Source organism: Triturus cristatus, chromosome 9 (assembly GCF_964204655.1).
Source record: "Triturus cristatus chromosome 9, aTriCri1.1, whole genome shotgun sequence".
NCBI lineage: Eukaryota > Metazoa > Chordata > Amphibia > Caudata > Salamandridae > Triturus > Triturus cristatus.
In genome coordinates, this window is record NC_140592.1 from 861485161 (window position 1) to 861512309 (window position 27149).

General features: G+C 54.1%; 1 protein-coding gene across 1 annotated transcript in view; it reads right to left on the reverse strand.

Annotated features, from left to right (window-relative positions):
* Window positions 1–27149, reverse strand: part of DYNC1H1 (dynein cytoplasmic 1 heavy chain 1) — a 1397843-nt gene that overhangs the window by 11078 nt on the left and 1359616 nt on the right. The window contains exon 77 of the mRNA XM_085626346.1: window positions 26572–26699. Within this exon, the coding sequence (XP_085482472.1) occupies window positions 26572–26699 (128 nt within the window). The remainder of the gene's footprint in view (window positions 1–26571; window positions 26700–27149) is intronic.

Sequence of the window (27149 nt, forward strand, 5' to 3'; positions counted from 1 at the left end):
ACAGCAGGTTGCTCCAGCCCAAGGGCGTCGGCCACCTTGCGCAGCACCACAGAAAATGCAGCACCTTCCTCCGAAGCCACGGTCGGAGGAGAGATGAAGCCAGTGTCAGGGGAGGTGTCAAGACCACTGGCATCCCCCAGCTCGTCTGCCCAGTCCTGTGATAACTGGCTCTGCCGGGCCAGAGGGTCATCAGACCCCTCCCAGTCGCCACCGTCATCCGATTCCTGGTAGACAAGTGGAATGATCGGAGCCGGGCGGAAGATGAAATGGCCACCCATCGGCGTCGGGTGCGGCGCTGGACGGCGCCGCTCCGACGCCGGGCCCGGACTGAACCGGGGAACGGCGTCATCCGAAGGCGGCGCCGGGGGTGGCACCAGAGTGGGCGCCGGCGGAGGGGTCGTCAGGTCGACCGGCGCCGACTGGATCCAGGCCTGGATCCCGCGGGGACCTGCAGCGTCGGGACCGGAGTCGACGACGGCGCCGGAGCCGCCGGCTCGCTAGGCCTCCCAGTCAAGCCCACGGGGCTCGAAGGCGCGCCGGGAGGCATCGACGGCGGAGCCAGGACTCTCATGGCCAAGAGGAAGGCACTGATCTCCGCCGGAGTCACGTCAGTCCCAGGGATCGGCGGGTATGGGGACCGGCGTGACTCCTGCGGCTCCGACGGAGCTGCGTGGGTGGTACCACCCGAAACCTCAGCCGAGTCGCGCGACCGGCGAGGGGAGCCCAAAGACCGATGTCGCCTCTTGGACTTCTTACTATGCTTCGACTTACCCGAAGACTTGGAACCAGATGAGTGGTGATGGCTGCGGCTCTGCGACCGGTCCCTCGACCCGGACCGTGAACGGCGCGGAGCAGACTGCCGGAGCTGAAGAAGCTTCGAAGCCTTCGAAGTCAAGGCCCGGCAGTCGAGGCACGACTCTGCATCGTGGTCGGCCCCAAGACAGTAGAGGCACCGGCGGTGGTGGTCGGTAACTGACATCAGTCGGTGACGGGAGTCACAAGGTTTAAAACCAGGCATCCTACCGGCACCAGAGTCGAGTCGACGAGAATAGACCAAAAGAGTCCAAAAAGTTTATTGAAAAAATGACTAAAAGGGTATGCTCTTCCCGGATCGGTGCTGTCTGGCGCGGAAAAAAGAAGAACTGACGTCAGCACGCGAGGGCGGTGTCTAAGTACTCCGACGACGTCATCCCAGTGCACGACGCCGACGACGGACGCGGAGCCGCAGATGACGCCTAGCGACGCGCAAGGGTATTGCTGACGAAAAATCTTTCCGGATCCAGCCTGACGCCTGGGGCTATTCTAAGATGAGGAATCTAACTAACGTGTTTCTTTCAGATAGATATCCAAGACTGGCACATCTCAAGCTAGTGGCTTAGAAGCTGCTTTTGCTCTAGTTGAATGAGTGGGTAATCCTTCTGGCGCCTGTTTTCTGGCTAGTCCACAGCAGATCTCAATACATTATAAATCCATCTAAAGATGGTTCTCTTTTGCACTGCCTTACCCTTTTTTACTCCAAAAAACCAGACACAGCTGTTCATCATGTAAGAATACCCTGGTTATCTCCAAGTAAAAGCTCAGAGTTATTTTAGGATCCAGGTGATGTAGTTGCTCTTTCCCTTTCAAGGAAAAAGACAGAGCATTAAAAGATGACAAGGTTATGGACAGTAATGGGCGTAATTACCTTAGGGAGGAATGCTGCCTTGTTCTAAGGACCAATTTATCAGGAAAGAAGGAAGCATAAGAAGGCATGGATGAAAAAGCCTGAAGCTCACTCACACTTCTAGCAGAAGTAATAACTGAGAAACACTATCTTCAAAGTCAGTAGTCGAAAAGGACAACTGTGCATAGGCTCAAAGGACAAGCACATTAGATAAGTTGAAACTAAATTCACATCCCACTGTGGCGTTACAAATTTAAAAGGAGGAGACCATGTTTAATCCTTTCAAGAAACGTGTCACAGCGGTTGATTTGAAGAGTGATAGTTGATTCGGCAAACATTCAATGCCAAAAGGGATGCTAAATAACCTTTAATTGTAGCCATAGGAAGACCATGCTGAGCCAATGACAAACAGAACAAAAGAATATCAGAAAGGGAAGCTTGTAACGGTTGAATATGACGGGAGGAACACCACCACAAAGTTCTCCAAATGCCCACCATAGCAATTTTTGAATTGGGAGAACGTCTGGCTGCCAGATACCAGATACATCGTTACCGAAGGTAAGTAACTCGTCCATCTGATAGAAACATCTAGCCGCAGATTCCTTAACTTAAAATAGATACCAAAGCCATACCCATAGAGAAGGCGGGTCTGCGACTAAACCCCATCAAGTTCCAGAAGAACTTAGCCGTCAACAAAGTGAGGAAACATAGTCGGGACAACAATGCCAGTGCAGCCACCAACAGACCATGAAGCTCTGAAAAGAGCGGAAAACAATGGGAGGAAAAGGCACCACAAGCCGTCAAAGAACAGGACAAAAACCGCCGTATGTATACCGGGGTGAGAGAAAAGCACAGAGCCAGAAATGTCGGTGCGGAAGTGAGTGCATGGCTTTGTAAAGAAGAGGAACTGAACCTAGGTCCAAAGTGTGAGAAGTTGGCCTGATATATGATGTCACTAATTCTAGTGTACACCTTGTATCAGTCCAAACAACCCTTATGGTGATTGGTTGTAAAGTCAACCTTATAGACCAGCTATCCTAGTGGTAGCATGGACAAGAGCAGTCTTAGGCTAAACTCTGAATGGCATGTGAAGCCAGCTGTTATACCATATGTAATCCCTTGAATACCAAATGAAAGGACACCACAACAGATATATATAAAAAATAGAATGTATTTATTCTAGGCAAACCCTCAGCACTCTTTATGAGATTTTAGGTAAGTACAACACAGTCTTATTTAAGCATACATTAAGTCACACAGGTAAGTAATACAGTTAGGCCCTAGGGGCCACGCAAACCATATACTAAGTAAGTGATATAAGGACCACTGTCACGAACACAGGATAGGCCTAGGCCTAGGGAATCGCTGGGGCTACACTATACTACCAACAGTTAGGAAGTGGGAGGCCCACGGGATTCAGGTGCAGAGTGGAAACACTCACGCGTAATGCGTAAAAGTCGATAGAATCACTAGCAGTTAGAAATAAGCAGTTTTAGGACAATTCTGGTATAGCTAGAAAGTCGATACTCGGAAACTAGACCCTAGGAGAGTCAATACCCTTGTGAGCACCGAAGTACCCAAGTTAACTAGGCTGCGGGTGCATAGGTGTGAACTTGCGTCGGGTTTCAGTGTGGACGTCTATGGATGCCTGAAGGAAAGTTGCTGACAGGCAGTCAGTGAAGGAAGGAACCTGCAAGCAGAAGGGACAGAGTCTAGGTCACCAGCCAGGAGCCGGGAAGGAACCAGGCGATGTTGTGAAGATGCAGGTGAAGAGGTGAAGCTTGTCGCAGCAGCCACGGGTACCAGGAGACGTCGAGGACGACAAGGACCAGGAGGGTGAGCTGTCCCACGAAGGCTCTTGCTGTCGGCGTCGTCGAAGTCGAGTCAGGACCCAACAAGCCTTGGCAAGCGGAACCCACGCAGGATGGAGGACTTGCTTCTGGTGCAGACCAGGAAGGTCTGGGGTGCTTCTCTTTCACAGAGGAGCGGGTGCCAGTCTGGAGGAGCCGGACCAGCAAGTTGAAAGTAAAGGTTAGTCGTCGCAGAGGCTACTAGCCAACGGGCCAGCAACCGGACAACACGTCGAGCAACACAGGTGCAGAAGGGCCCCACGCATTACTCGTGAAGTGTGGGGAGCTGATCTTCTTTGCAGATGGTGCTCGGGAGTGGGGCTTCTCAATTCCCCAAGCACAGCCTCGAGGAAGCCTCAGAAGTCGCGCTAGTCAGTTACTAGCCACTTTTCCCAAGTCGCCGGTCCCATGTCCCTCGTCGCCTCCACGGGTCTCAGCTTCGCTGGAGATGTGGATCTGGTTCAGAGGTGTCCGGAAGTCTCGGCGCTGGTCAGTCTCTGCAGTCGTCCCTCGTAGGATTCAGTCGCAAAGCAAGCAGCGGTCGCTGGATGGTGCCTGGTTGCCCAGGGTGGTCACTCCTTGGCCACAAGGGAGATTTCTTCAGTCTTCTTCCTGAGGTCGAATGTCGAAGGTCCAGAGTTTCTGTTCAAGTTGCAGATTCAGGTTAATCTAATTTAGCAGGGCCTAACTAGCTACTAATATACTGGGCTAGTGGGCTGGGCTACCTGCAAGGTCCCTCCTATGGGTGGGACCAGGAAGGGGAGTGGCTACACCCCCTTTCCTTTGTCCAGTTTCGCGCCAGAGCTGGGGCTGGAATGCCCCAGCACCGGTTTGAACTGGACTATGCATGGGGCACCTTGTGTGCCCCAGGCAGTGTTTCGTTTCATTCAACCCTCCCTGCCCCAATACACTAAATCCTGTCTAGGGTGGTGCTCGCACCTCCAGAGGCAGGAAACCTATTGTCCAAGCCTCCCTCGCTGGAAGGACTCCCAGCAGCAGGAGGTCAGACTTGTGTCTGTGGCAGCAGCATCCATTTTGTGATGCTGGGGCTCTGGTTAACTTTAACCGGGTAAGTAGGTTTCAACATGTCTTCTCCCTCTAGAAGGGGGGAATAATATCCTCATTGCCAGAAATGGTATGAGGGTATTATTCCAAAGTGTTAGACACCTTACACGACATGTTTCGATAAAGCCAAACCATAGTTACCATAACCATTTAAGATTATAAGGCCCTTTAAGAGTATATGGTAGGCTATATCATAGAACAGCTATAAGGACATGGTTCCGAAAGCTGCAGACAGGCTCAGCTCATGCTAGAGCACCATCTCACATGTTACCAAGCACTCTGCCTCCAGGATGGTTAAGGCCTGCCATAGGAGTGGCTGATAGGTACACATGTGTCTATATAAGGTAGGTATAGGAATACTACACCTAAGCAAGGGGTGATTACACGACCTTGCCCCAGCTGAGTGATCAGCCAGTTGTGTCATAATGGAAGGCCAGGCCAGGGGTGGCATAATACATGCTGCAGCCCCTGGTAGGCCTAGGGTACACCTATGCCCTGGGTACCTAAGGTACACTGTTCAGGGGCCAATAAGGTGATCCTATCCAATTGGGTTATGCACCTAAAGTACATAGTATTAGTTTAGAGAGAGAACAGCTGGGCTGTGGGTCTGATTAGCAGGCCCACAGCCACATCCAAGTCGAAAACCAGTGAAGCAAAAGCAAAAAGTGGGGGTGAACATAGAAAGCAGACCCTACTCTCCTACACAAAGGATCCGCAGGAGCAGATGTGTCGACCGGAAGCAAGACCGAGAGAGGGAACAAAACGGTATGACAGTCAGCGCATACCGGTCGAGTGTGCACAACAGTGGAAAAAGGCAGTGCTGAACCTGCACCAGCCATGATACGTGGAGCCGCAGTGGCAGGATGCCGACCCATGGCCAGAAAGTGCCGGTATTACCAGAACATAAGACACTCCAGTACGCAGTCACTCTTTCACAAAGACATGTGAGAGGGCGGACGGCAACAAGCAGAAGCACCCAGAACAGAAGAACAAGTTACTTACCTTCGGTAACGATGTAGCTGTAAGAAACATTAGTTAGTTAGATTCCTCACCTTAGAATATCCCCAGGCGTCAGACTGGATCCGGAAGATATTTCGTCAGCAATACCCCTTGCGCGTCGCTAGGCGTCGTCTGCGGCTCCGCGTCCGTCGTCGGCGTTGTGCGCCGGAATGACGTCGGAGTACTTAGACGCCGCCCTCGCGCGCTGACGTCAGTTCTTGTACATAGCTTTCCGCGCCAGGAACGCAGAGCCATGCAAAGACCGACACTGGTGCCAAAAATAAAATCTAGGGGCCTGAAAAGGATAACCTTAACCCTAGATGTCAGTTTGCAGAACGGGGAGGATGGGTGGGTCGGTGAGGAATCTAACTAATGTTTCTTACAGATACATCGTTACCGAAGGTAAGTAACTTGTTCATCTGAAAGAAACACGTTAGTTAGATTCCTCACCTTAGAATAGATACCCAAGCAATACCATCCCCGGTGGTGGGTCTGCGAACCAAGATCACACCAGAAAGTCCTGGAGGACAGAACGGCCAAAGAAGCCATCCCTCCGGACTTGGCTGTCAAGGCAATAATGCCTGGCAAACGTGTGTAGCGAAGCCCACGTCGCCGCCTGACAGATGTCCTGCAAAGGGACACCCCGTCCCAAAGCAGTAGTAGCCGCTGTGGCCCGAGTGGAGTGGGCGCGCAGCCCAACAGGAGGGTCCTTTTTTGCCAAGGAGTAACAAATTTTGATGCACAAAACGACCCACCGAGAGATGGTCCGTTTGTGCACCGCTTTCCCCTTCTTAGCACCCACGTATCCAACGAAAAGTTGGTCGTCCACCCGGAACTGCTTTGTGCGGTCCAGATAAAAGGAGAGCGCACGTTTTGGGTCCAGACGGTGGAGCCTCTCTTCCTCTTTGGAAGGATGCGGAGGCGGAAAGAAGGTGGGCAAGGTGACAGACTGCCCAAGATGAAATGGAGTCACCACTTTCGGAAGAAAGGAGGGACGAGGCCGAAGGACAACCGTGTCCAGATGAACAGACAGAAAAGGAGGCTTTGAAGATAAAGCCTGGAGCTCACTCACCCGTCTAGCCGAGGTGATGGCTACCAGAAAAGCAGTCTTAAGAGTCAGAAGACGAAGAGGACAATTGTGAAGAGGCTCGAAGGGAGCGCACATCAGGAATGTCAAGACAAGATTCAAGTCCCACTGAGGCATTACAAAAGGGACAGGAGGGAACGTGTGAGTAATGCCTTTTAGAAAGCTTGTAACTACAGGGGACTTGAAAAGAGAAGGCTGATCAGGAAGCCGCAAGAAGGCAGAGATGGCAGCAAGATAACCTTTCAGAGTGCCCAGGGCAGAGCCCTGCCGGGCCAAAGAAAGAAGAAAGAGGAGAACCTCAGAAAGAGGGACGGAAAGGGGATCCACAGCCTTTGCTGTGCACCATGCCACAAATTTGTTCCACCGGCAGGCGTATACCGTCTTTGTGGAGGGACGCCTGGCTGCCAGAATGATATCACAGACTTCAGGAGGCAAGTCAAATGGCATCAACTGCCGCCGCTCAATCTCCACGCATGGAGGTGGAGGCTGGACAGGTTCGGGTGGAGGACCGTCCCCTGCTGCTGCGACAGAAGATCCTCCCGAAGGGGCAGACGTATCGGAGGATCGGTCAGCATACTGAGTAGCTCGGGATACCAACCAGTACCTTCGTGCCCAATCCAGAGCCACCAAGATAACTTGGGCTAGGTCGTGCCTGATCTTCTTCAGCACTCTGGGCAGAAGTGGTATAGGCGGAAAGGCGTACAACAGACCGCAACTCCACTCGTGACGAAAAGCGTCGCCGAGCGAGTGCCGCCTTGGAAATTCCAACGCGCAGAACCGCTGACATTGCGCGTTCTCTTCGGTGGCGAATAGATCTAACCAAGGCTCTCCCCACTGCTGAAAGAGACCTTGCGCCACTTCGGAGTTCAGACACCATTCGTGATCCATCATGCACCGGCGGCTGAGTTAGTCTGCTCTGGCGTTCAGAGAGCCCGCCAGATGTTGAACCACCAGGGTGACGCCCTGGTGTTCCAGCCATGTCCAGAGGCGCAGAGCCTCCTGACACAGGGTCCACGACCCCACCCCGCCCTGTTTGTTGCAATACCACATGGCGGTGGTGTTGTCCGTGAACACCTGCACGACACTTCCCCGGACAGAGGGAAGGAAGGCTTTCAGTGCAAGTCGGATCGCTCTCAACTCCAGCAGGTTGATGTGGAGACGAGACTCCGCCGGAGACCAGAGGCCTCTGATCTCCGCCTCTCCCATATGGCCACCCCATCCCAGGAGGGACGCATCCGTCACTACGACATGCTCCGGTTGGGGAAGGGAGAGGCTCTTGCCCTTGACCCAATCGCGGTCCGTGAGCCACCACTGCAACTTCTGTGCAGTGCCCTCCGAGATCAAGACATGGTCGGACAGGTTGCCGTGATGCTGGGCCCACTGAAACTTCAGGTCCCACTGCAGAGCCCGCATGCGCAGTCTGGCGTGATGCACTAGTAGGATGCAGGAGGCCATCAGCCCCAGAAGCCGCAACACTAGCCTGACCGAGACCCAGGATAGAGGCCGAAAGATGGGAATCAGGGCCTGTATATCCCGGACCCGCTGTTCCGGTGGATGGACCCGGAACTGCGCCGAATCGAGAACCGCTCCGATGAAGAGGAGCTTTTGAGAGGGGCTCAGGTGTGACTTCGGCACGTTGATGGAAAATCCCAGCAAATGCAGGAGATCCGCCGTAGTCTGGAGGTGGGAGACGACTGCCTGGGGCGAGCCCGCCTTCAACAACCAGTCGTCGAGATAGGGGAAGACTGGAACCCCTGATCTGCGCAGATGAGCTGCGACCACCGCCATCACTTTCGTGAACACCCGAGGGGCACTGGTGAGGCCGAAGGGGAGCACGGTAAACTGAAAGTGCTCTGGGCCCACCGTGAACCGCAGTTAACGCCGGTGGGCCGGCAGAACAGGGATGTGGAAATATGCGTCCTGCAAGTCCAACGCTACCATCCAGGCTCCGGGGTCTAGGGCAGCTAGAACCTGAGCCAAAGTTAACATCTTGAACCTTTCCTTCCGGAGGAAGGTATTGACGTTCCGGAGGTCCAAGATAGGGCGTAGGCCCCCTTTGCCCTTCTTGGGAACCAGAAAGTAGTGGGAATAACAACCACGACCTACTTCTGGGCTCGGAACGCGCTCGACGGCCCCCTTGGCCAAGAGGGCCGAAACTTCCTCGTGGAGAAGATTCAAATGATCCCCCCGAGATACGGTGGTGCTGCGGTGGCATGGCTGGAGGGGTCGTCTCGAAGGGGAGGGAGTAGCCCCTTCGGACGATTTGCAGCACCCACCTGTCCGATGTGATGGACCGCCAGTGGAGCAGGTGATGGCGAACTCTGCCGCCCACTGGCGTGGAATGGGCCTGAAAGCTCCGACTAGGAAGGCTTTGAGGCGGATGCTGCCGGGGTGGATGTGGGCTGACCTAGTCGTCCTCCAGAACCGCCTCGGCGGAAACCACGTCCGCGACCGCGCGCAGGTTGGTTCTGCGGCTGGTGGCTAGGCGCACGTGAGGAGGCACCCCTTCCTTGGCCACGAAAGGGGCGAAAGGCGGAAGTTTGCGACCGCGGGGCCGAGAGGCCCAAGGACTTGGCCGTAGCCCGGGAGTCCTTAAAGCGATTCAGCGCACTGTCCGCTTTCTCGCCAAAAAGGCGAGTGCCATCAAAGGGCATGTCCATGAGAGTGCTCTGGACATCGCCCGAAAATGACGTGGACCGTAGCCAGGCGTGAAGTCTAAGCGCCACTGTGGTAGAAATGGCCCTACCCAGCGAGTCCGTGGTGTCAAGCCCACATCGTATAGCATGTCACGCGGCATCCCTCCCATCGGCCAGAGCCTGGGTAAGTCGTGTCCGGACCTCCTCCGGACACAGGGGCAGCGCGTCCTCCACCGCATCCCACAGAGAGTGGGAATAACGGTCCAAGAGACAAGCGGTGTTCAAAGACCGCAGGCCCAAACTAAGGGAGGAGAACAGCTTCTTGCCAAACTGCTCTAGTCTCTAGGAATCCCGGTCCGGCGGGGCGGTCGGGAAAGAGGATTGGGAGGTGGAGGCCTGGATAACCAGGCTCTCAGGGGTAGGGTGTTGGGACAGAAAACTGGGGTCGCCCGGAGCTGGGCGGTGGCGCCTGGAGACGTTCCTGTCCACAGGAGGAACTGTGGAGGGCTTGGACCAGGTGCCCTGCAGAACGTCAGTGAGGGCCTCATTGAATGGCAGCAGAGGCTCAGTGGAGCTTGCTGCAGACTGAAGCACCTCAGTGAGGACGTTCGTCCTCACAGCCACGGCAGGTAGCTCGAGCCCAAGGGCTGCGGCCGCCTTGCGCAGCACCACAGAGAAAGCAGCACCCTCCTCCGAAGCCACAGTCGGAGGAGAGATGAATCCAGTGTCTGGAGAGGTATCCAGGCCACTGGCCTCCCCCAGTTCATCTGCCCAGTCCTGGGACAGTTGAGCCTGAGCGGCCATAGGATCCTCGGATCCCTCCCAGTTGTCCCAATCATCCGACTCCTGGTGTAGAGGAGAAAGTAACGGAGCCGGGCGGTAGACATAATGTGTCTCTAGCGGCGCCGATCGCGGCGTCCATCGACGCCGGACCCGGAGTGGGACTGAACCGGGGCTCGACGTCGAACGGAGTCGACGTCGGCGTCGGGGGTGGTACCGGTGTCGACGCTGGCGGAGGAGGCGTGACTAGGTCGACCGGCGTCGAAGGGGACTCGAGAACGGGTCCCACGGGCGCTTGCGGCGTCGAGGCCGGAGCCGTCAACGGCGCCGGAGCCGGAGCCACCGGCAGGCAAGGCAGCCCAGTCGGGTCCGCGGGGCCCGAAGGCGCACCAGCGGGCGCCGACGGCGGAGCCAGATTCCTCATGGCCGAGAGGAAGGCACTGACTTCCGCCGGCGTCGCGTCAGTCCCAGGGACCGGAGGGTATGGGGACGTGTGCGGCACCTGCGGCACCGCCGGAGCCGCGGGGGTGGAACCACCCTGACCCTCGGCCGAGTCGCGCGACCGGCGAGGGGAGTCCGAAGAGCGGTGTCGCCTCTTGGACTTCTTGGAATGCTTCGACTTACCCGAAGACTTGGATCCCGACGACCGATGGTGACGTCGGCTGCGGCTCCGCGACCGATCCTTGGACCTCCTCCTGGACCGGGATCGAGAGGCGCGCGGAGCCGAGTGGCGAATCTCGAGAAGCTTACGGAACCGCTCCAGTCTAGCCTTCGAGGTCAGGGTCTTGCAGTCCGAGCACGACGCCGCGTCGTGATCGAGGCCCAAGCAATAAAGGCACCGGCGGTGATGGTCCGTAACCGACATCAAGCGGCTACAGTCCGTACAGGCTTTGAAACCAGGCATCCTACCGGCACCGGAGTCGAGACAGGATCAAAAAGGATCAAAAAGTTAGTCAAAAATTGACTAAAGGGGTAGCTCTCACGGATCTGCACTTACTGGCGCGGAAAAAAGAAGAACTGACGTCAGCGCGCGAGGGCGGCGTCTAAGTACTCGACGACGTCATTCCGGCGCACGACGCCGACCACGGACGCGGAGCCGCAGACGACGCCTAGCGACGCGCAAGGGGTATTGCTGACGCAAAATCTTCCGGATCCAGTCTGACGCCTGGGGATATTCTAAGGTGAGGAATCTAACTAACGTGTTTCTTTCAGATCCCCAGTAAGACTGGTATTCATGTGGAAGACAGGAATACACATAAGCATACAGTGTGGATGCCAGAACCACACCAAGTATAGGGAAATCCCCCTGTAGGGTAGCGTGAGCAACCCAGATGTGAAGGACGCATCACCAGGTAGGCAACCGACAAAAAGGGGCCTCCGGCAAGCCGAACACACACACAAGAGCTCGCACCATGAGCAGACCGGGGCGAAGACCACGGACACCGCAGCAATGAACGTTTCCTGCGCGACCCCGCTGTGGGAAGAGCACAGAGTAGATAGATATTTAAGAAAGATACACATCTAAAAAGGATGTGTTGCATAAAACAAGACAAGGGTACACCATAATAAGTACCAACGTACGAGTTACTTACCTTCGGTAACGATGTATCTGGTAGAGACGATTCTAGCTGCATATTCCTTAACGTAGAGTTATTCCCAAGCATGAGACTGGATCCGGAAAATCTTTGCCACAGAACCACTGTGCGCCGGGGGGGCGGTACCACGCGACCCCGCCCTGACGTCGTCCGCAGACGTGACGTCAGCGAGGTCACATAAGTCCTACCCCGGCGCGCGGACGTCAATTTTTCCTTCTTTTCCGCGTGCAAAGCGGATCCGGAGTGTGCTCCTTGGCCTGTTTTCGGGCCTCTTAGAGCCTCGAGTTGGAAACAGTGTGCCATGCCTTCGGGCTTCAAGACATGCACTTCTTGTGCACGTCAGATGTCGGCGACGGACGCTCACACTATTTGCATGTGGTGCTTGGGCGAGCACCATGACTCTACGGACTGCGAGGCTTGCCAGCATCTCAAACCGAAGTCCCGGGGGGAGCACTGGATGAAGTTGCTGTCAGCCCGCTTGTCCAGGTCGGTGTCGTCGCAGCGTCCGTCTCCTACCTCGGACGGGTCCAGGGGCCGCCGTTTTCGGCTGTAGCATCGTCCTTTGCCAAGGCCTCATGGGCGTTGTTCGCCCGCAGGTAAGTCTTGCAGTTTGCTGTTGAGGCCTTATCCTCCTTTGGCAGAGGGCGCCGGTCCCTCCCGGGATGCACGCACTTCCCGTCGCCACCCTTCCCGCCGTTTCCCGGCGTCGGGCGACGAGGGCCCAGATGCAAGCTTACGCTACAGCTCTGCAGGCTTCCTTGAGCCCTCCTCCTCTCCCTTCTCCTGTGATGTCCGTAGATTCCTCACCGTGCGCGGGGCCGTCTGCGGACTCGCCGGCAGCTTCGCCCCCGGTGCCGACGCGTTCGGCTTCAGGTGTTGGAGGTCTAGTGCCGTTGAGGTGCGGCCCTTCGGCGTTCCCCCTCCTCGGCCCATGGCGTCCCGGCCTCGCCACAAAGCCCCGCGGGGTTCCCTGCGGTGTCGCAGGAGGTCGCCGGGACTCAGGGCTCGCCCTCCAGCCCTCCTCGGTCCTCTGGGCAGGCAGCTGTCTTCCCAGAGGCCAAGCCGACGCTTCTCCTGCGTCAACGACTTTCCTCCCCGGCGCGGGCGGCGCAGCGGGTGGAGGCCGGGACTCAGGACGCTTCCCTGGGCCCCGCTCGGCCCTCGGCGGCTGCATCGTCGGGGGCCGAGCAGGCACCTTTTCGACGCCGTTCATTGGCCACTTCGGCTCTGACCCCGCCCACTCTCCGAGGCGGCACGTGGTGGTCACTTCGGCGCATGTCGACGACCCATTGGTGCCTGTGGATCGTCGACTCTTCTCCGGATGTCCCTTCCTCTCCGGAGGGTTGTCGTCTCCTTGTCTCCTCTTCACCGGTGAATGGACGCCGCGTCGAGCCTTTCCTCCGGCGGATTCCAGGGCGGGTTCTACGTCGTCTCCATGTCCACAGCCCCCGGACCTGCTCTTCCGTTCTCTGCAGTTGTCTGCCCCGCAGGCTTCTCCGCCCTCTCCAAAGACCCCTCAGGTCCCCCACTCGTCCGTGGGTTTCCCATCCCTTAGGGGCTTGGTCTTTTCTCCCTCCAGCAGGGCACGGGGACGGGCGTCTCAGTTTGCAGCTTTCGCCCACGGAGGAGTTGCTTTCTCCCCCACAACGCCCTACGGAGGCGAGTGTGGCCTTTGTCCGGGCCATTTCCACGGCCACTGGCATTCTGCAGATGGTAAATCCGGTTGCCCCACTCCCTTCGGACCACTTATTAGATGTTCTCCACCAGGGCTCTGGTGGAGGGGAGCCACTTCTCCCATTTGAACCATCGCTCCATAACTCTCTTCTGGGGGCATCCTGCCATGGGGTAGACGGTGCCTCAACCGCTCCTTCACCGCCACCGTCCTGCTCCGCACGATCCACTTTGCTTTTCCTTCCTTGCCTTTTGTGCTGCTTCTGCCGTCATGGGAGGCTCGGTGGCTGGACTCCTGGGAGCGTAACATTTTCGCCTCCACTAGCGCTGAGCTGCGTGCACTCAACACTCTTTGCGTGTTGGCCAGGGCTACTTCCGATTTGTGGGATTCCGCGGAGTCCCTTCTGTCTCGAGCCTCCCAAGAGGGTGCCCACGCGGATCTGCAGCACCCTGTGCGGGATGGTCGGGAGTTAGCTACTTTCATTCTCCGTTCGACCTTGGACGTCTCGGATTCCCTCCGCCGTGCTATGGCGAGTTCTGTGGCCCTCCGCCGCCATGCTTGGCTGCGGGATGGTGTCTTTCCAGAGAATGTTTGGGAGCGTCTTGTCGGTTTACCCTTTGATGGAACACTTATTTCACACCCACTATTCTACGTTAAGGAATCTGCGGCTAGTAGTCTCGATCAGATGTACGAGTTAATTACCTTCGGTAACAATGTATCTGGTAGAGACGATTCTAGCCGCATATTCCTTCACAACCCTCCCTTCCTCCCCGTTCTGCGAAGACCCTTCAGCTGGTCTTCTGCATTCGCCTCCCTCTGGATGGCATTTGTCTCCTGCGGGTGCTCTTTCTCTCCCTCCCTGGCGGGATGCTTCGTTCTGCTTCTTTTTCTACTCCTTTTGTGGTCATTGACCGGTAGGTTAATGTGTACTTCTGCATCCCTTCACCATGGTATGGTTATTCCAGTGTTGGGCCTACTCATACTATTCTCTCTCTTTGTCATTGCTTGGGTTTTTTTGACTCCTCCGCAATCCTCTAGGTTGGGGTTTCTTGGCTGTGCCTCTGCCCTTAGCTTCTTATGGGGGATACGACACTCCTTGATAGTGTTGTCTTGGGGTGCTTTGTCGTTACTCCTCTGTTCCAGACTTGTTGCCCTTCACTGTTATACATTGCGGTTGCTGACTCTGTCGTCGGCCAAGTCATTTTTGTCATGTTTTTTCTGCATCCATGGAGGTTATCGTCTTCGCTCTGCGGGGTTGCTTCTCACAGTGGTGCTCTGCTCTTTCCATGATTTTCAGTAACGCAGTGCCTGGGACTGTGCCCAATTGTGCTGTTCTTCACCATTCGCTTATTCCCTTTTTGTTTCACTGATTTTTTCGTACACTGTTCCTATACTCTCACAGTCTTGTTGGTGATGACTCCGCGTTGTGGCGCGGAAAAGTTCTCCGAAGAAAACTGACGTCAGCGCGCCGGATGGGACTTATGTGACCTCGCTGACATCACGTCCGCGGATGACATCAGGGCGGGGTCGCGTGGTACCGCCCCCCCGGCGCGCAGAGGTGCTGTGGCAAAGATTTTCTGGATCCAGTCTCACGCCTGGGGATAATTCTACATTAAGGAATCTGCGGCTAGTAGTCTCTATCACATAGTCATGCTGATGCAGAGTTGGACAGGACAATGTCCAGATCCGTAAGCGACAAGAGCCACCCGTCCGGGAGGAGCCACGATCCCCCGCTAGACAGATGAGGCTATGGAGCAGGATACGAAAGTGGAAACAGTCAGGACCAACGTAATGGCCTAAGAATGTACAGACCACCCAAGAAAGCGAGCATTGTGAAGAGAACACTTCCCCTGAGAATGTTACAGCAGGAACCCAAAGCAGAAGCGTGGAAAACACCTGCGCGGAAGGCAGCAGGGAAATAGAAAAAAACTCCAGTTTGGGAAGTGTCCAGAAAATGAAGGCACAAGGCACTGTACAGCATAGACATACATGGCGAAGACGCTCTGCCTATAGACAAGGTCAGACAGGGCTGAAGTACGAGAAAGCATTACCCATCCCGGAGAGTGGAGGGTAGAACCAGTTACCGCAGAAGCGGAAGAACGCAGACGCCCCATGATAACGAACATACCAGGGTGCACCCACACGAAGCACAAACACTGAAGAAGTGTGCCACGCAGCGGCCCTGCCCTGGCGCTATATGATGGCAGGCGTCAGCCGCAGATGAACAGTGCCAGATCGGAACAGAACAAGGGGTCCCAAGGGACAGTGGCTGGTGAAAATAAGAGCAGCCGACAAAGAGGAGCACAGTGCAGCTGAAAAATGCCCCTGGAAAGGGCAGGCGAGGCGGAAGCCTCACGGAAGGGAACTTGTACCGATGCCTGGAAGTACTATTGACAACCGTAGACCCCAACCCTAACAAAGTGCAATAGAGCTACGCCAACCTGTGGGTCGCATAACATCAGAAAGAGAGGACAAACTGATCTACAGAAGAACCTCTGTGAGGAAGCCTCCACAGGAGCGTCCCAAGCCTTCCTTGTAGGAAGGCAGCCATATAATAGCCAGCAAATACCCCACATAGGGTAAGTTTTAACCCCTGCGAGGGGGGTCCTCTTGGGATAAGGTCACAGTCAGAGGACTGAAAAGAAGGGAGAACCAGCCGACCGGCCGTACTGAACAGAGTCAAAGAGGGCAGAACAACCGCCTACACCATCTGGGTACTACGTTAAGAACCCAGGACTCAAAACAAACAAGGCAACATTGCCTATGCAGAAGAAAAAGATACCACAAGGCAGAAAACCAGGCCGCCAGCTGCATCAACGGATGATTGAAGGGAAAACTGCGCCATTCCCCTGCCATCGAGGAGAAGGCGATGTAAGTCAGCCCGGGGCCCTTCTGGGAGAGAAGGAAGAAGGAGCTCAACTAAGTCCCAAAGGGCAAAGGAAGCATGTAAGAACACGCAAGACGTGTTTAATACACAGATGCCCTCACTGGCAGAGGCAAAAATGTGGTGACCACATGTCTCCAGCCACCGAGATTCCCTAGTGGGAGGTAACAACAGTAAAGTGGAGGAAGTCTGCAAGTCGAAAGCCGCCTGGACAACCAGACCCTGAGCTCTAGGGTGAAGGGATCGTCCGGAGCCGGACGATGCCGGTGAGCAATGGCCCTATCAACAGGTTCACCAGAGAAGGGCCGTGCCCAGGTACCAAGCATGATGTCAAACAAAGACCCAGCAAGGGGCAGCAAAGACTCCACCTCAACAAGCTCCATGTGGAGGAGATCCAATAAAGTATCAGAGGGCAGGGAAACTACAGGGGGCTGAAAGCGAAGAATATCTGCAGCCCTGCGAATAGCCCGTGCGAAAGCTGCACTAGCCTCAGTCGCCATTCTGGGGGGAGACAAAAAAACGTCGGTAGGAGACTAACCCGTCCACTAGAGAATAAAAGCGGAGGAGCCTGAGGTTGATTCGAAGGCCATGGAACGCTAGGGACCTGCACCAAGGGGCACCAAAATGACCTCGGGCACGGGGAGTCCAGAGGGACGTCAACCTCCTGTAACAGCTGGCACCGGCGTCGTATCGGCGTCAAGAACCTCCAGAGGGGACTTGGCCTGGGCGTGGTCAGACGGCAACCCAACCCCTATGTTCGGGGAAGAAAGCAGTCGACAGGGCGTCAAACTCGGTGCCGCATCCGAAGTCAGCGCAGGAAGCCATGCAGGGCTATGCAGTGACTGGACGGGTGGGCTGGACGGACTGGAAGGGCCTTCCGGGCCGTGTCCCGTCGATGTCGTATCGACTCCGAAACCGGAGTTGATGCAGGCAGCCGGCACAGAGGGTGAATCCGCCGGCGAAGACCCAACATGAGTGCCTTCCTCCTCTGTGGGACCCGAAGGCGCACCAGGGAGAGGGGGTGACCCAGAGAAAGAGTGGAGGGCCCTTGAATAAGCCTCCATATGGGCCCGTGTCGCTCCAACCCCCGGGAAGGGAGGGTATGGGGGAAGACGGCTGCTGGGCACCGGTGCCTGACAGAGTGAGAGCAATGGGCCCCAGCATCACGTTTACGGGAGGACGACCTCCGTGACTTATGTTTGTGCTTACCTGTCCCCGAACGATGTCCGCGGGAACGACCTCGGGAGCGGGCCCGATCCAGAGAGGGAGAACGGGCGCACGAAGGTGCAGGACCGGAAAGTCGTGCGGCCAGCAACTTCATACAACGCTCCCTTAAGGAGTTAAGTTTTATCTCTTCGGAGTCGTGGCCCACTCCTAGGCACCACATACAAATGGCGTGCGGGTCCGTGACAGACATTTGGCCCGCACAGGTCTCACACACTTTAAAGCCCGAAGGCATCGCACATTGTTGCGTGACGCCGAAGGTGTCCTGAAGGCTGGAAAAACAGGGCAAGGAACCACTGGTTTTTCCAGGATCCGTGTTGGGACGCGGAAAAGAAGAAAACTGACAGCAGTGCGCCGGGAGGGGCTTATATGGCTCCACTGACATCACGTCTGTGGACAACGTCAGGGTGGAGCCGTGCGGTTGGTTGTGGGCATGGCACACAGGAATGTGTGCCATGTCGACTCTGTTTTGTCTTGTACCCAGACACTCGGCCTGCAAGGGCAGTGTGTTTGTGTTAGGGTACAGGGCCTCTAAGGGTGGCACAATAAGTGCTGCAGCCCTTAGAGGCCTTCCCTGGTCACAAGGCCCTGGGTACCATTTACCAGGGGCTGACATGTGGCCAGGGTTTGCTAATTTGGGTTTTATGTTAGGAACATAGGCCCTGTGCACCTGATTGGCAGGAGTCCAGGGCACACTCAGGCAAAGTACATTCAGCAATTCAGCAAAAAGTGGGGGCATACCATGCAAGAAAGATGGCACTTTCTCACAGTTGCCTATTGCACCAAAACTGTAACTTTTATCTGCTAAAGTCAATTGCCTATTGCAAAGTACTTAACTAAAGCATCTCATTCTGAGAAAGTATATTTTAATACCTATTGTTGGTTCTAAAATAAAACAACCATATATTTTTTTATATATAAACCATTGGCCTAGAGTTCAGTTCTTGAGTGTGTGAGGCCATTTGCTGACTGAATGTGTACAACAAATGCTTTACACTGTCCTCTGATACTGCCTTACTGCTCGACCAAGCTACCACTTTAGAGAGTAAGGTTATATCCAAGTTTAACCTCTGCCAAACCTCTGGGGACTGTAGACTCTGTACACACTGTACCCATTTGGGAACAGCATATACAGAGCCACTTTCTCACAGTGGTGGGTCTGCGAACCAAGATCACTTCAGAAAGTCCTGGAGAACAGAACGGCCAAAGAAGCCGTCCCTCCGGACTTAGCTGTCAAGGCAATAATGCTTGGTAAAGGTATGCAGCGTAGATTACGTAGCTGCCTGACAGATATCCTGCAAAGGGACTCCCCGTCCCAGAGTGGTAGTGGCTGCAGTCACCCGAGTAGAATGGGCACGCAGCCCCACAGGAGGCTCTTTTTTAGCCAATGAGTAACAGGCTTTAATACACAACCCACCGAGAGATAGTTTGTTTGTGCACAGCCCGACCTTTCTTGGCACCCAGGTAGCCAACAAAGAGTTGATCATCCACCTGGAATTGCTGTGTGCGCTTCAGATAGAACGAGAGCGCACATTTTGGGTCCAGACGGTGGAGCCGCTCTTCCTCTTTCGAAGGATGCGGAGGCGGAAAGAAGGTGGGCAAAGTGATGGTCTGCCCGATGTGGAAGGGCGTGACAACCTTGGGCAGAAAAGAAGGACGGGTCCTTAACACCAACTTGTCCGGATAAACAGAAAGGAAAGGAGGTTTAGAAGAAAGAGCCTGGAGCTCACTCACTTTTCTGGTAGAGGTGATAGCAACCAGGAAAGCAGTCTTTAAGGTGAGAAAACGTAAAGGACAGTTGTGAAGCGGTTCAAAGGGAGCGCACATCAAATAAGTCAACACAAGATTAAAGTCCCACTGAGGCATTATAAAGGGGACCGGAGGGAACGTGTGTGTGTACTGCCTTTCAAGCAACGACTAACAGGGGACTTGAAAAGAGAAGGATGATCTGGAAGCCGTAAAAAGGCGGAAATGGCCGAGAGATAGCCCTTGATAGTGCCCAGAGCAGAGCCCTGCTGGGCCAGAGAAAGGAGGAACAGAAGAACTTCTGAAAGAGGGGCAGAAAGGAGATCCACAGCCTTCGCTGTGCACCATGCCACAAATGTATTCCACCTGCAGGCGTATACCGTTTTAGTGGAGGGACGCCTGGCTGCCAAAATAACATCACAGACTTTGGCAGGAAGGTCAAAAGCTGTCAACTGCCGCCACTCAATCTCCACGCACGGAGGTGGAGGCTGGACAGGTTTGAGTGGAAGAGCGTTCCCTGCCGCTGCGACAGAAGATCCTCCCGAAGAGGCAGTCGGATCGGGGGATCGATCGCCATGCTTAGTAGCTCGGGATACCAGTATCTTCGTGCCCAATCCGGAGCCACAAGGATGACTTGGGCCCGGTCGCGCCGAATCTTCTTCAGCACTCTGGGCATAAGTGGTATAGGCAGAAAGGCATACAACAGACCGCAACTCCACTCGCAACGAAAAGCGTCTCCGAGCGAGTGCCGCCTTGGAAATTCCAAGCCTCAGAATTGAGGACATTGCGCGCTCTCTTCGGTGGTGAATAGGTCCAACCAAGTCTCTCCCCACGGCAGAAAGAGACCTTGCACCACGTCCGAGGTCAGACGCCATTCGTGATCCAACATGCATCTGCGGCCGAGTTCGTCCGCCCTGGTGTTCAGGGAGCCTGCCAGGTGTTGAACCACCAGAGACGTGCCCCGATGTTCGTCATGTTCAGAGGTGCATAGCCTCCTGACATAGGGTCAACGACCCCACCCCGCCCTGGTTGTTGCAATACCACATGGTGATGGTGTTGTCCGTGAACACCTGCACTATCTGTCCCCGGACAGAGGGAAGGAAGGCTTTCAGAGCAAGTCGGATCGCCCGCAGCTCCAGAAGGTTGATGTGGAGCCAGGATTCCGCCGGAGACCAGAGGCCCCTGATCTCTGCCTCTCCTATGTGGCCACCCCATCCCAGTAGGGACGCATCTGTCACCACTGTGAACTCCGTTGGGGAAGGGAGAGGGATCTGCCAGTGACCCAATCGCGATTCGTGAGCCACCACTGCAATTGACGGGCAGTGCCCTCCAAGATATGGACGTGATCGGACAGGTTGCCCTGATGCTGTGCCCACTGAAACTTCAGGTCCCACTGCAGAGCCCGCATATACCATTTGGCATGTTGCACTAGCAGGCTGCAGGAGGCCATCAGGCCCAGGAGCCGGAGGGTCATCCTGACTGAAACCCGGGATAGAGTCTGAAAGATCGGAATCATAGCCCGAATGTGAGAAGTTGGCCTGATGTATGATGTCACTAGTTCTAGTGTACACCTTATATCAGTCCAAACAACCCTTATGGTGATTGGTTGTAAAGTCAACCTTATAGACCAGCTATCCTAGTGGTAGCATGGACAAGAGCAGTCTTAGGCTAAACTCTGAATGGCATGTGAAGCCAGCTGTGATACCATATATAATCCCTTGAATACCAAATGAAAAAACACCACAACAGATATATATATACAATAAAGTGTATTTATTCTAGTCAAACCCTCAGCACTCTTTCTGAGATTCGAGGTAAGTACAACACAGTCTTATTCAAGCATACATTAAGTCACACAGGTAAGTAATACAGTTAGGCCCTAGGGGACACGCAAACCATATACTAAAGAAGTGGTATAAGGACCACTGTCACGGAAATAGAATAGGCCTAGGCCATCGCTGGGGCTACACTACCCTACCAACAGTTAGGAAGTGGGAGGCCCACGGGATTCAGGTGCAGTGTGGAAACACTCATGCGTAATGCGTAAAAGTCGATAGAATCACTAGCAGTTAGAAATAAGCTGTTTTAGGACACTTCTGGTATAGCTAGAAAGTCGAGACTTGGAAACTAGACCCTAGGATAGTCAGTACCCTTGTGAGCACCGTAGTACCCAAGTTACCTAGCCCACGGGCTGCGGGTGCATAGGTGTGAACTTGCATCGGGTTTCGTCGTGGACTTCTCTGGATGCCTGAAGGAAAGTTGCTGACAGGCAGTCAGTGAAGAGTGTCCGGTGGATCCCAAGGCCGGGATCAAGAAGGAAGGATACCTGCAAGCGGAAGGGACAGAGTCTGGGCCACTAGCCAGCGACCACGTGGAACCAGGAAGGAACCAGGCGATGTCGTGAAGATGCAGGTGAAGAGGTGAAGCTTGTCGCAGCAGCCACGGGTACCAGGAGACGTCGAGGACGACCAGGACCAGGAGGCGAGCTGTCCCACGAAGGCTCTTGCTGTCGGCGGCGTCGAAGTCAAACTAGGACTCACCAAGCCTTGGCAAGCGGAACCCACGAAGAATGGAGGACTTGCTTCTGGTGCAGACCAGGAAGGTCTGGGGTGCTTCTCTTTTGCAGAGGAGCAGGAGCCAGTCTGGAGGAGCCAAACCAGCAGTGGAAATTCAAAGGTGTGTCGTCGCAAAGGCCGCTAGCCAACAGGCAAGCAACCGGACAGACGCGGCAAGCAGGAAAATGCAGAAGGGCCCCACGCAGGACTCGTGGAGTGTGGGGGGCTGATCTTCGGTGCAGATGGTGCTTGGGGTTGGGGCTTCTCAATCCCCAGTGCACAACTTCGAGGGTGCCTCAGAAGCTGCGCTGGAAGATACTCGCCACTTTTTCCAGGTAGCCGGTCCCATGTCTCTCGTCGCCTCCACGGATCTCAGCTCGGCTGTGGATGTGGATCAGGGTCGGAGAAGTCTGGAAGTCAAGGCTCTGGTCGGGCTCTGCAGTCGGTCCCTCGTATAACTTCAGCAAAGCAAAGGGTAGTCTCTTGATGGTGCCTGTTTGCACAGGGTAGCCACTCCTTGGCCACAAGGGAGATTCTTCAGTCTTCTTCTTTCGTCGAATGTCGAAGGTCCAGAGTTTCTGTTCAAGTTGCAAGTTCAGGATAATCTAATCTCCTGGGGCCCAGCTACCACACTTATACTAATCTGGGGGGCTGGGTTGCATGCTAGGTCACACCTTAAGGGTGGGACCTGGGAGGGGGGTGGTTACACCCCCTTCCCTTTGTCCAGTTTCGTGCCAGGACTGGGGCTGGAGTGCCCCAGCACCGGTTTGAACTGGACTATGCATGGGACACCTTGTGTGCCCCAGGCAGTGTCTCGTTTCTTTCATCCCTCCCTGCCCCAATACACTAAGGCCTGTCTGGGGTGGTGCTCGCACCTCCCAAGGCAGGAAACCTATTGTCCAAGCCTCCTGTGCCGGGATCACTCCCAGCAGCAGGAGGTCAGACTTGTGTCGTGGCAGCAGCATCCAATTTGTGATGCTGGGGCTCTGGTTAACTTTAACCGGGTAAGTAGGTTTCAACATGTCTTCTCCCTCTAGAAGGGAGGGATAATATCCTCATCACCAGAAATGGGATGGGGGTATTATTCCAAAGTGTTAGACACCTTACACGATATGTTTTGATAAAGCCAAACCATAGTTACCATAACCATTTAAGATTATAAGGCACTTTAAGAGTATATGGTAGGCTATATCATAGAACAGCTATAAGGACATGGTTCCGAAAGCTGCAGACAGGCTCAGCTCATGCTAGAGCACTGTCTCACATGTTACCAAGCACTCTGCCTCCAGGATTGTTAAGACCTGCCATAGGAGTGGCTGATAGGTACACATGTGTCTATATATAAGGTAGGTATAGGAATACTACACCTAAGCAAGGGGTGATTACACAACCTTGCCCCAGCTGAGTGATCAGCCAGGTGTGTCATAATGGAAGGCCAGGCCAGGGGTGGCATAATACATGCTGCAGCCCCTGGTAGGCCTAGGGTACACCTATGCCCTGGGTACCTAAGGTACACTATACAGGGGCCAATAAGGTGATCCTTTCCAAATGGGTTATGCACCTAAAGTACATAGTATTAATTTAGAGAGAGAACAGCAGGGCTGTGGGTCTTATTAGCAGGCCCACAGCCACATCTAAGTCGAAAACCAGTAAAGCAAAAGCAAAAAGTGGGGGTGAACATAGAAAGCAGACCCTACTCTCCTACACCGAATATCCTGGATCCGCAGTTCAGGAGGATAGACCCGAAACTGCGCCGAATCCAGAAGCGCCCCGATGAATTGGAGCTTCTGAGAGGGATTCAGGTGCGACTTAGACACTGATGGAAAACCCCAGCAAATGCAGGAGGTCGGCCGTAGTCTGGAGGTGGGAGACTACTGTTTGGGGCGAGCCCACCTTCAACAACCAGTCGTCTAGATAGGGGAAGACTGAGATCCCTGATCTGCGCAGATGAGCTGCGACCACCGCCATCACTTTCGTTAACACCCGAGGGGTGCTGGTAAGGCCAAAGGGGAGCACGGTAAACTGAAAGTGCTCGTGGCCAACCATGAACCGCAGGTAACGCCGGTGGGCCGGCAGGACGGGAACATGAAAATAGGCGCCCTGCAAGTCCAATGCTACCATCCAGTCTCCTGGATCGAGAGCAGACAAGACCTGAGCCAAAGTCAACATCTTGAACTTCTCCTTCCGGAGGAAGCGGTTGACGTTCCGGAGGTCCAAGATGGGATGCAGACCCCCTTTGTCCTTCTTGGGGCCAGAAAATAGTGGGAATAACACCCACTACCTACTTCTGGACTAGGAACGCACTCGATGGCCCCCTTGGCCAAGAGGGCCGTGACTTCCTGCTGGAGAAGTGCCAAGTGTTCCTCCGACATGCGGTGGTACTGAGGTGGCATGGCTGGAGGGGTGGATTGAAAGGGAAGGGAGTAACCCTTGCAGATGATCTGCAACAACCACTTGTCCGATGTGATAGAGTGCCAGTGGGGGAGGTGATGGCGGATCCTGCCATCCACTGGCGTGGGGTGCTCCACAAAGCTCGGATTAGGATGGTTTGAAGGCAGAAGCAGCGGGGGTGGAGGTGGACTGACCCCCACGCTGATTCTCAGACCTGCCCTTGCGGAAACCGCTTCCGCGCTGAGGCTGAGTCTGCACAGGCTTGCTGAAGGACCGTGCCTGGGCGCCCCTTCCGTGGCCACGAAGGGAACGAAAACCAGGAGTGGCTGGGCTTTTCGTGGAAAGACCTAAGGACTTGGCCATGGCCCGCGAGTCCTTAAAATGCTCCAGCGCAGTGTCGGCTTTATCACCAAACAGGCGAGTACCATCAAAGGGCATGTCCATGAGTGAGCTTTGAACATCTGGCGAGAACCCGGGGTGGCGACAAAGCACCCCAGTCGTAGCAATTGCTCTACCTAGTGAGTCCGCTGTGTCCAAACCACACCGAATGGCGAACTTAGCCGCATCTTAACCCTCAGCAACAGCTTGGGACAGCACAGCTTGGGTCTCTTCAGGACACTGAGGCAACACACCTGTGCGACTGTATCCCACACCGCGTGGGAATAGCGGCCCAAGAGGCAGGCGGTGTTCAACGAACACAGCCCTAAGCTGGCCGAAGAGAACAACCGCTTGCTGAACTGCTCCAGCTTCTTAGAGTCCTTATCCAGTAGAGCCCTGGAAAAGGCACTGTGAGACGTCGAAGCTTGGATGACCAGGCTCTCGGGCGTAGGATGAGTGGTCAAAAAGGCAGGGACGCCGGGCGAAGTTCTTATCCACAGGGGCCCCTGTGGCTGGCCGCGACCAAGTGCCCAGTAAGACGTCAGTGAGGGTGTCATTAAATGGCAGCAGGGGCGCCGACGAAGTGGACGCCGTCTGGAGCACCTCAGTGAGGAGATTAGTTTTTAGGGCCACCGTAGGGAGATCAAGGTTGAGGACCTCAGCTGCCCGACGGAGCACCACCGTGTAAGAAGCGCCATCCTCCATGGTAGGCGGAGGAGAGGCAAACCCCGGGTCAGAGGAGAGATCAAGGCCGCCGGCCTCCTCTAAGTCGTCCGCCCAGTCCTGCTCAGTCACATCGACAAGCAAGACGGTCCTCGGACCCCTCCCAGTCGTCCTCCACCTCCGCCGCATGTGATACAGACTGCGGTGGCGGGGCAAGGACCGGGGAAGGAACAAACAGCGCCGGGAACAGCGCCGGACGGGGCCGAACTGGCGCCGTGTCCCAATGTGGATCCCAGGTAGGGACAAAAGTGCTTGCTTTAAACCCTGGACACTGCCCCCATCCCCAAGCCACTTACCTGTAAGCAGCCTCTGACCATGTGCCCCTAATCCCCATTGATTTGCATTGGGCGTCCGACCTCTAATTTGCACCTTGCACTCGGTGCACTGTTGGTGCTGAAGTGAACTTTGCCTAATACAGACCTTAACTTCTGAAGACTGGTCTTGTAAGTCAATGTTATCCCAAAGTTTGCTTAATGTTTTCTTCCTCTCGAAGGTTAATGTTGTCAAGTCTGAAAACTGCACTGTGTCCATTTTGGAAACTGAAAGTATTTCTTTTGCAAAACGTATTTGCCTATGACGCAATTCTGAAAAATATAACCAAGTACTATTTTTATGAATTAGTCTGAGATTTATTTATTGAGAGTGTCTCTCTTATTGCTACTGCGTGTACCACAAATGCTTTAATAGTACCATCTGATAAGTCTAACTGCTCGGCCACACTACCACAAAAGAGAGCATTAGTATTATCTACTTTAACCTCTGTAAAGATTCTGGGGATCCACAGGACTCTCTCCACACTATACCTTATGTTGGTATACTATATAGAGAGCCATATTTCTACACACCAGGAGGAAAAGACCTCAAAAGCAGTTAACAAAACATTGAAAAAATTCAGTCAAACTCTGACTGAGGGGTAGCTCTGCTCCGCATCAGTGCTGCCTGGTGTGGAAAGAAAAGAACTGATGTCAGTGTGCTTAGGTGGCGCCTATATAGGTGCAGTGGATGTCACTTCCATCGCAGACGCGGCCGAGAATGCACGTGGAGCTGATTGACGCCACCTACTGGCGCGCTGGGGTACTGCTCGCGATAAGTCTTCCTGATCCAGTTTGACGTCTGGGAAATTCAAAGGTAAGAAATGTGGGGCTAGAAGTCTATATCAGATCTAAAAATTTAAATGGGAATTCCCGTAAAAGTAAATACGCACACAATTTGATTTTGTTTTATAAAATAACAAATCAATTAATTTGATATATCAAACATAATTGAAAATCATTCAACTTTGTACTGTTCTACTAGAGTAATGCTAAAATCAGTCTTACTTACCACATTAGACTTTTTTTCTGCGTTTGTTTGCTTGATCCATCGGAGCTGTGTCAGAAATAACACAGTTGAAATTGAATTTGATAGAGTTAATTTATTGTTAGTACATTTAGCTCCCTGGAGCTTCAAACCTGTAAATAAAAAAACTTTTTTAGTAAAATAGCACAAAGAAATAACTAATACCACAATAATAAAATAAAGCATCACAATTTTATGTTTACTTTCATACATAGCTCCATGTTTCAACTTCGCAGTGCATAATGAAAGACCAGAACCGTTAATTGCATTTACATCTAACAGTACACGTCTCAGCCCAATACTCTTTATGGACAGTAGTGGCAGACTATTACTTGTGCTAGAATAACAAGTAAATTAGTTGTGTATCTTTAGTAATGGTTTTCTGACAAATACTCTAAATATCATGCACGTTACTCATTTTATAAAATAGCCCCATATAGAGAATAAATATCTAAAGACTTTAAATTCACATCATAGAATCAGATGGACTTCATTGTTGGAAATAAAGTTGGCAGCCCCTAAAGGCACCACTTGCATGACGGAAAGCTTCATTTTACCCCCAC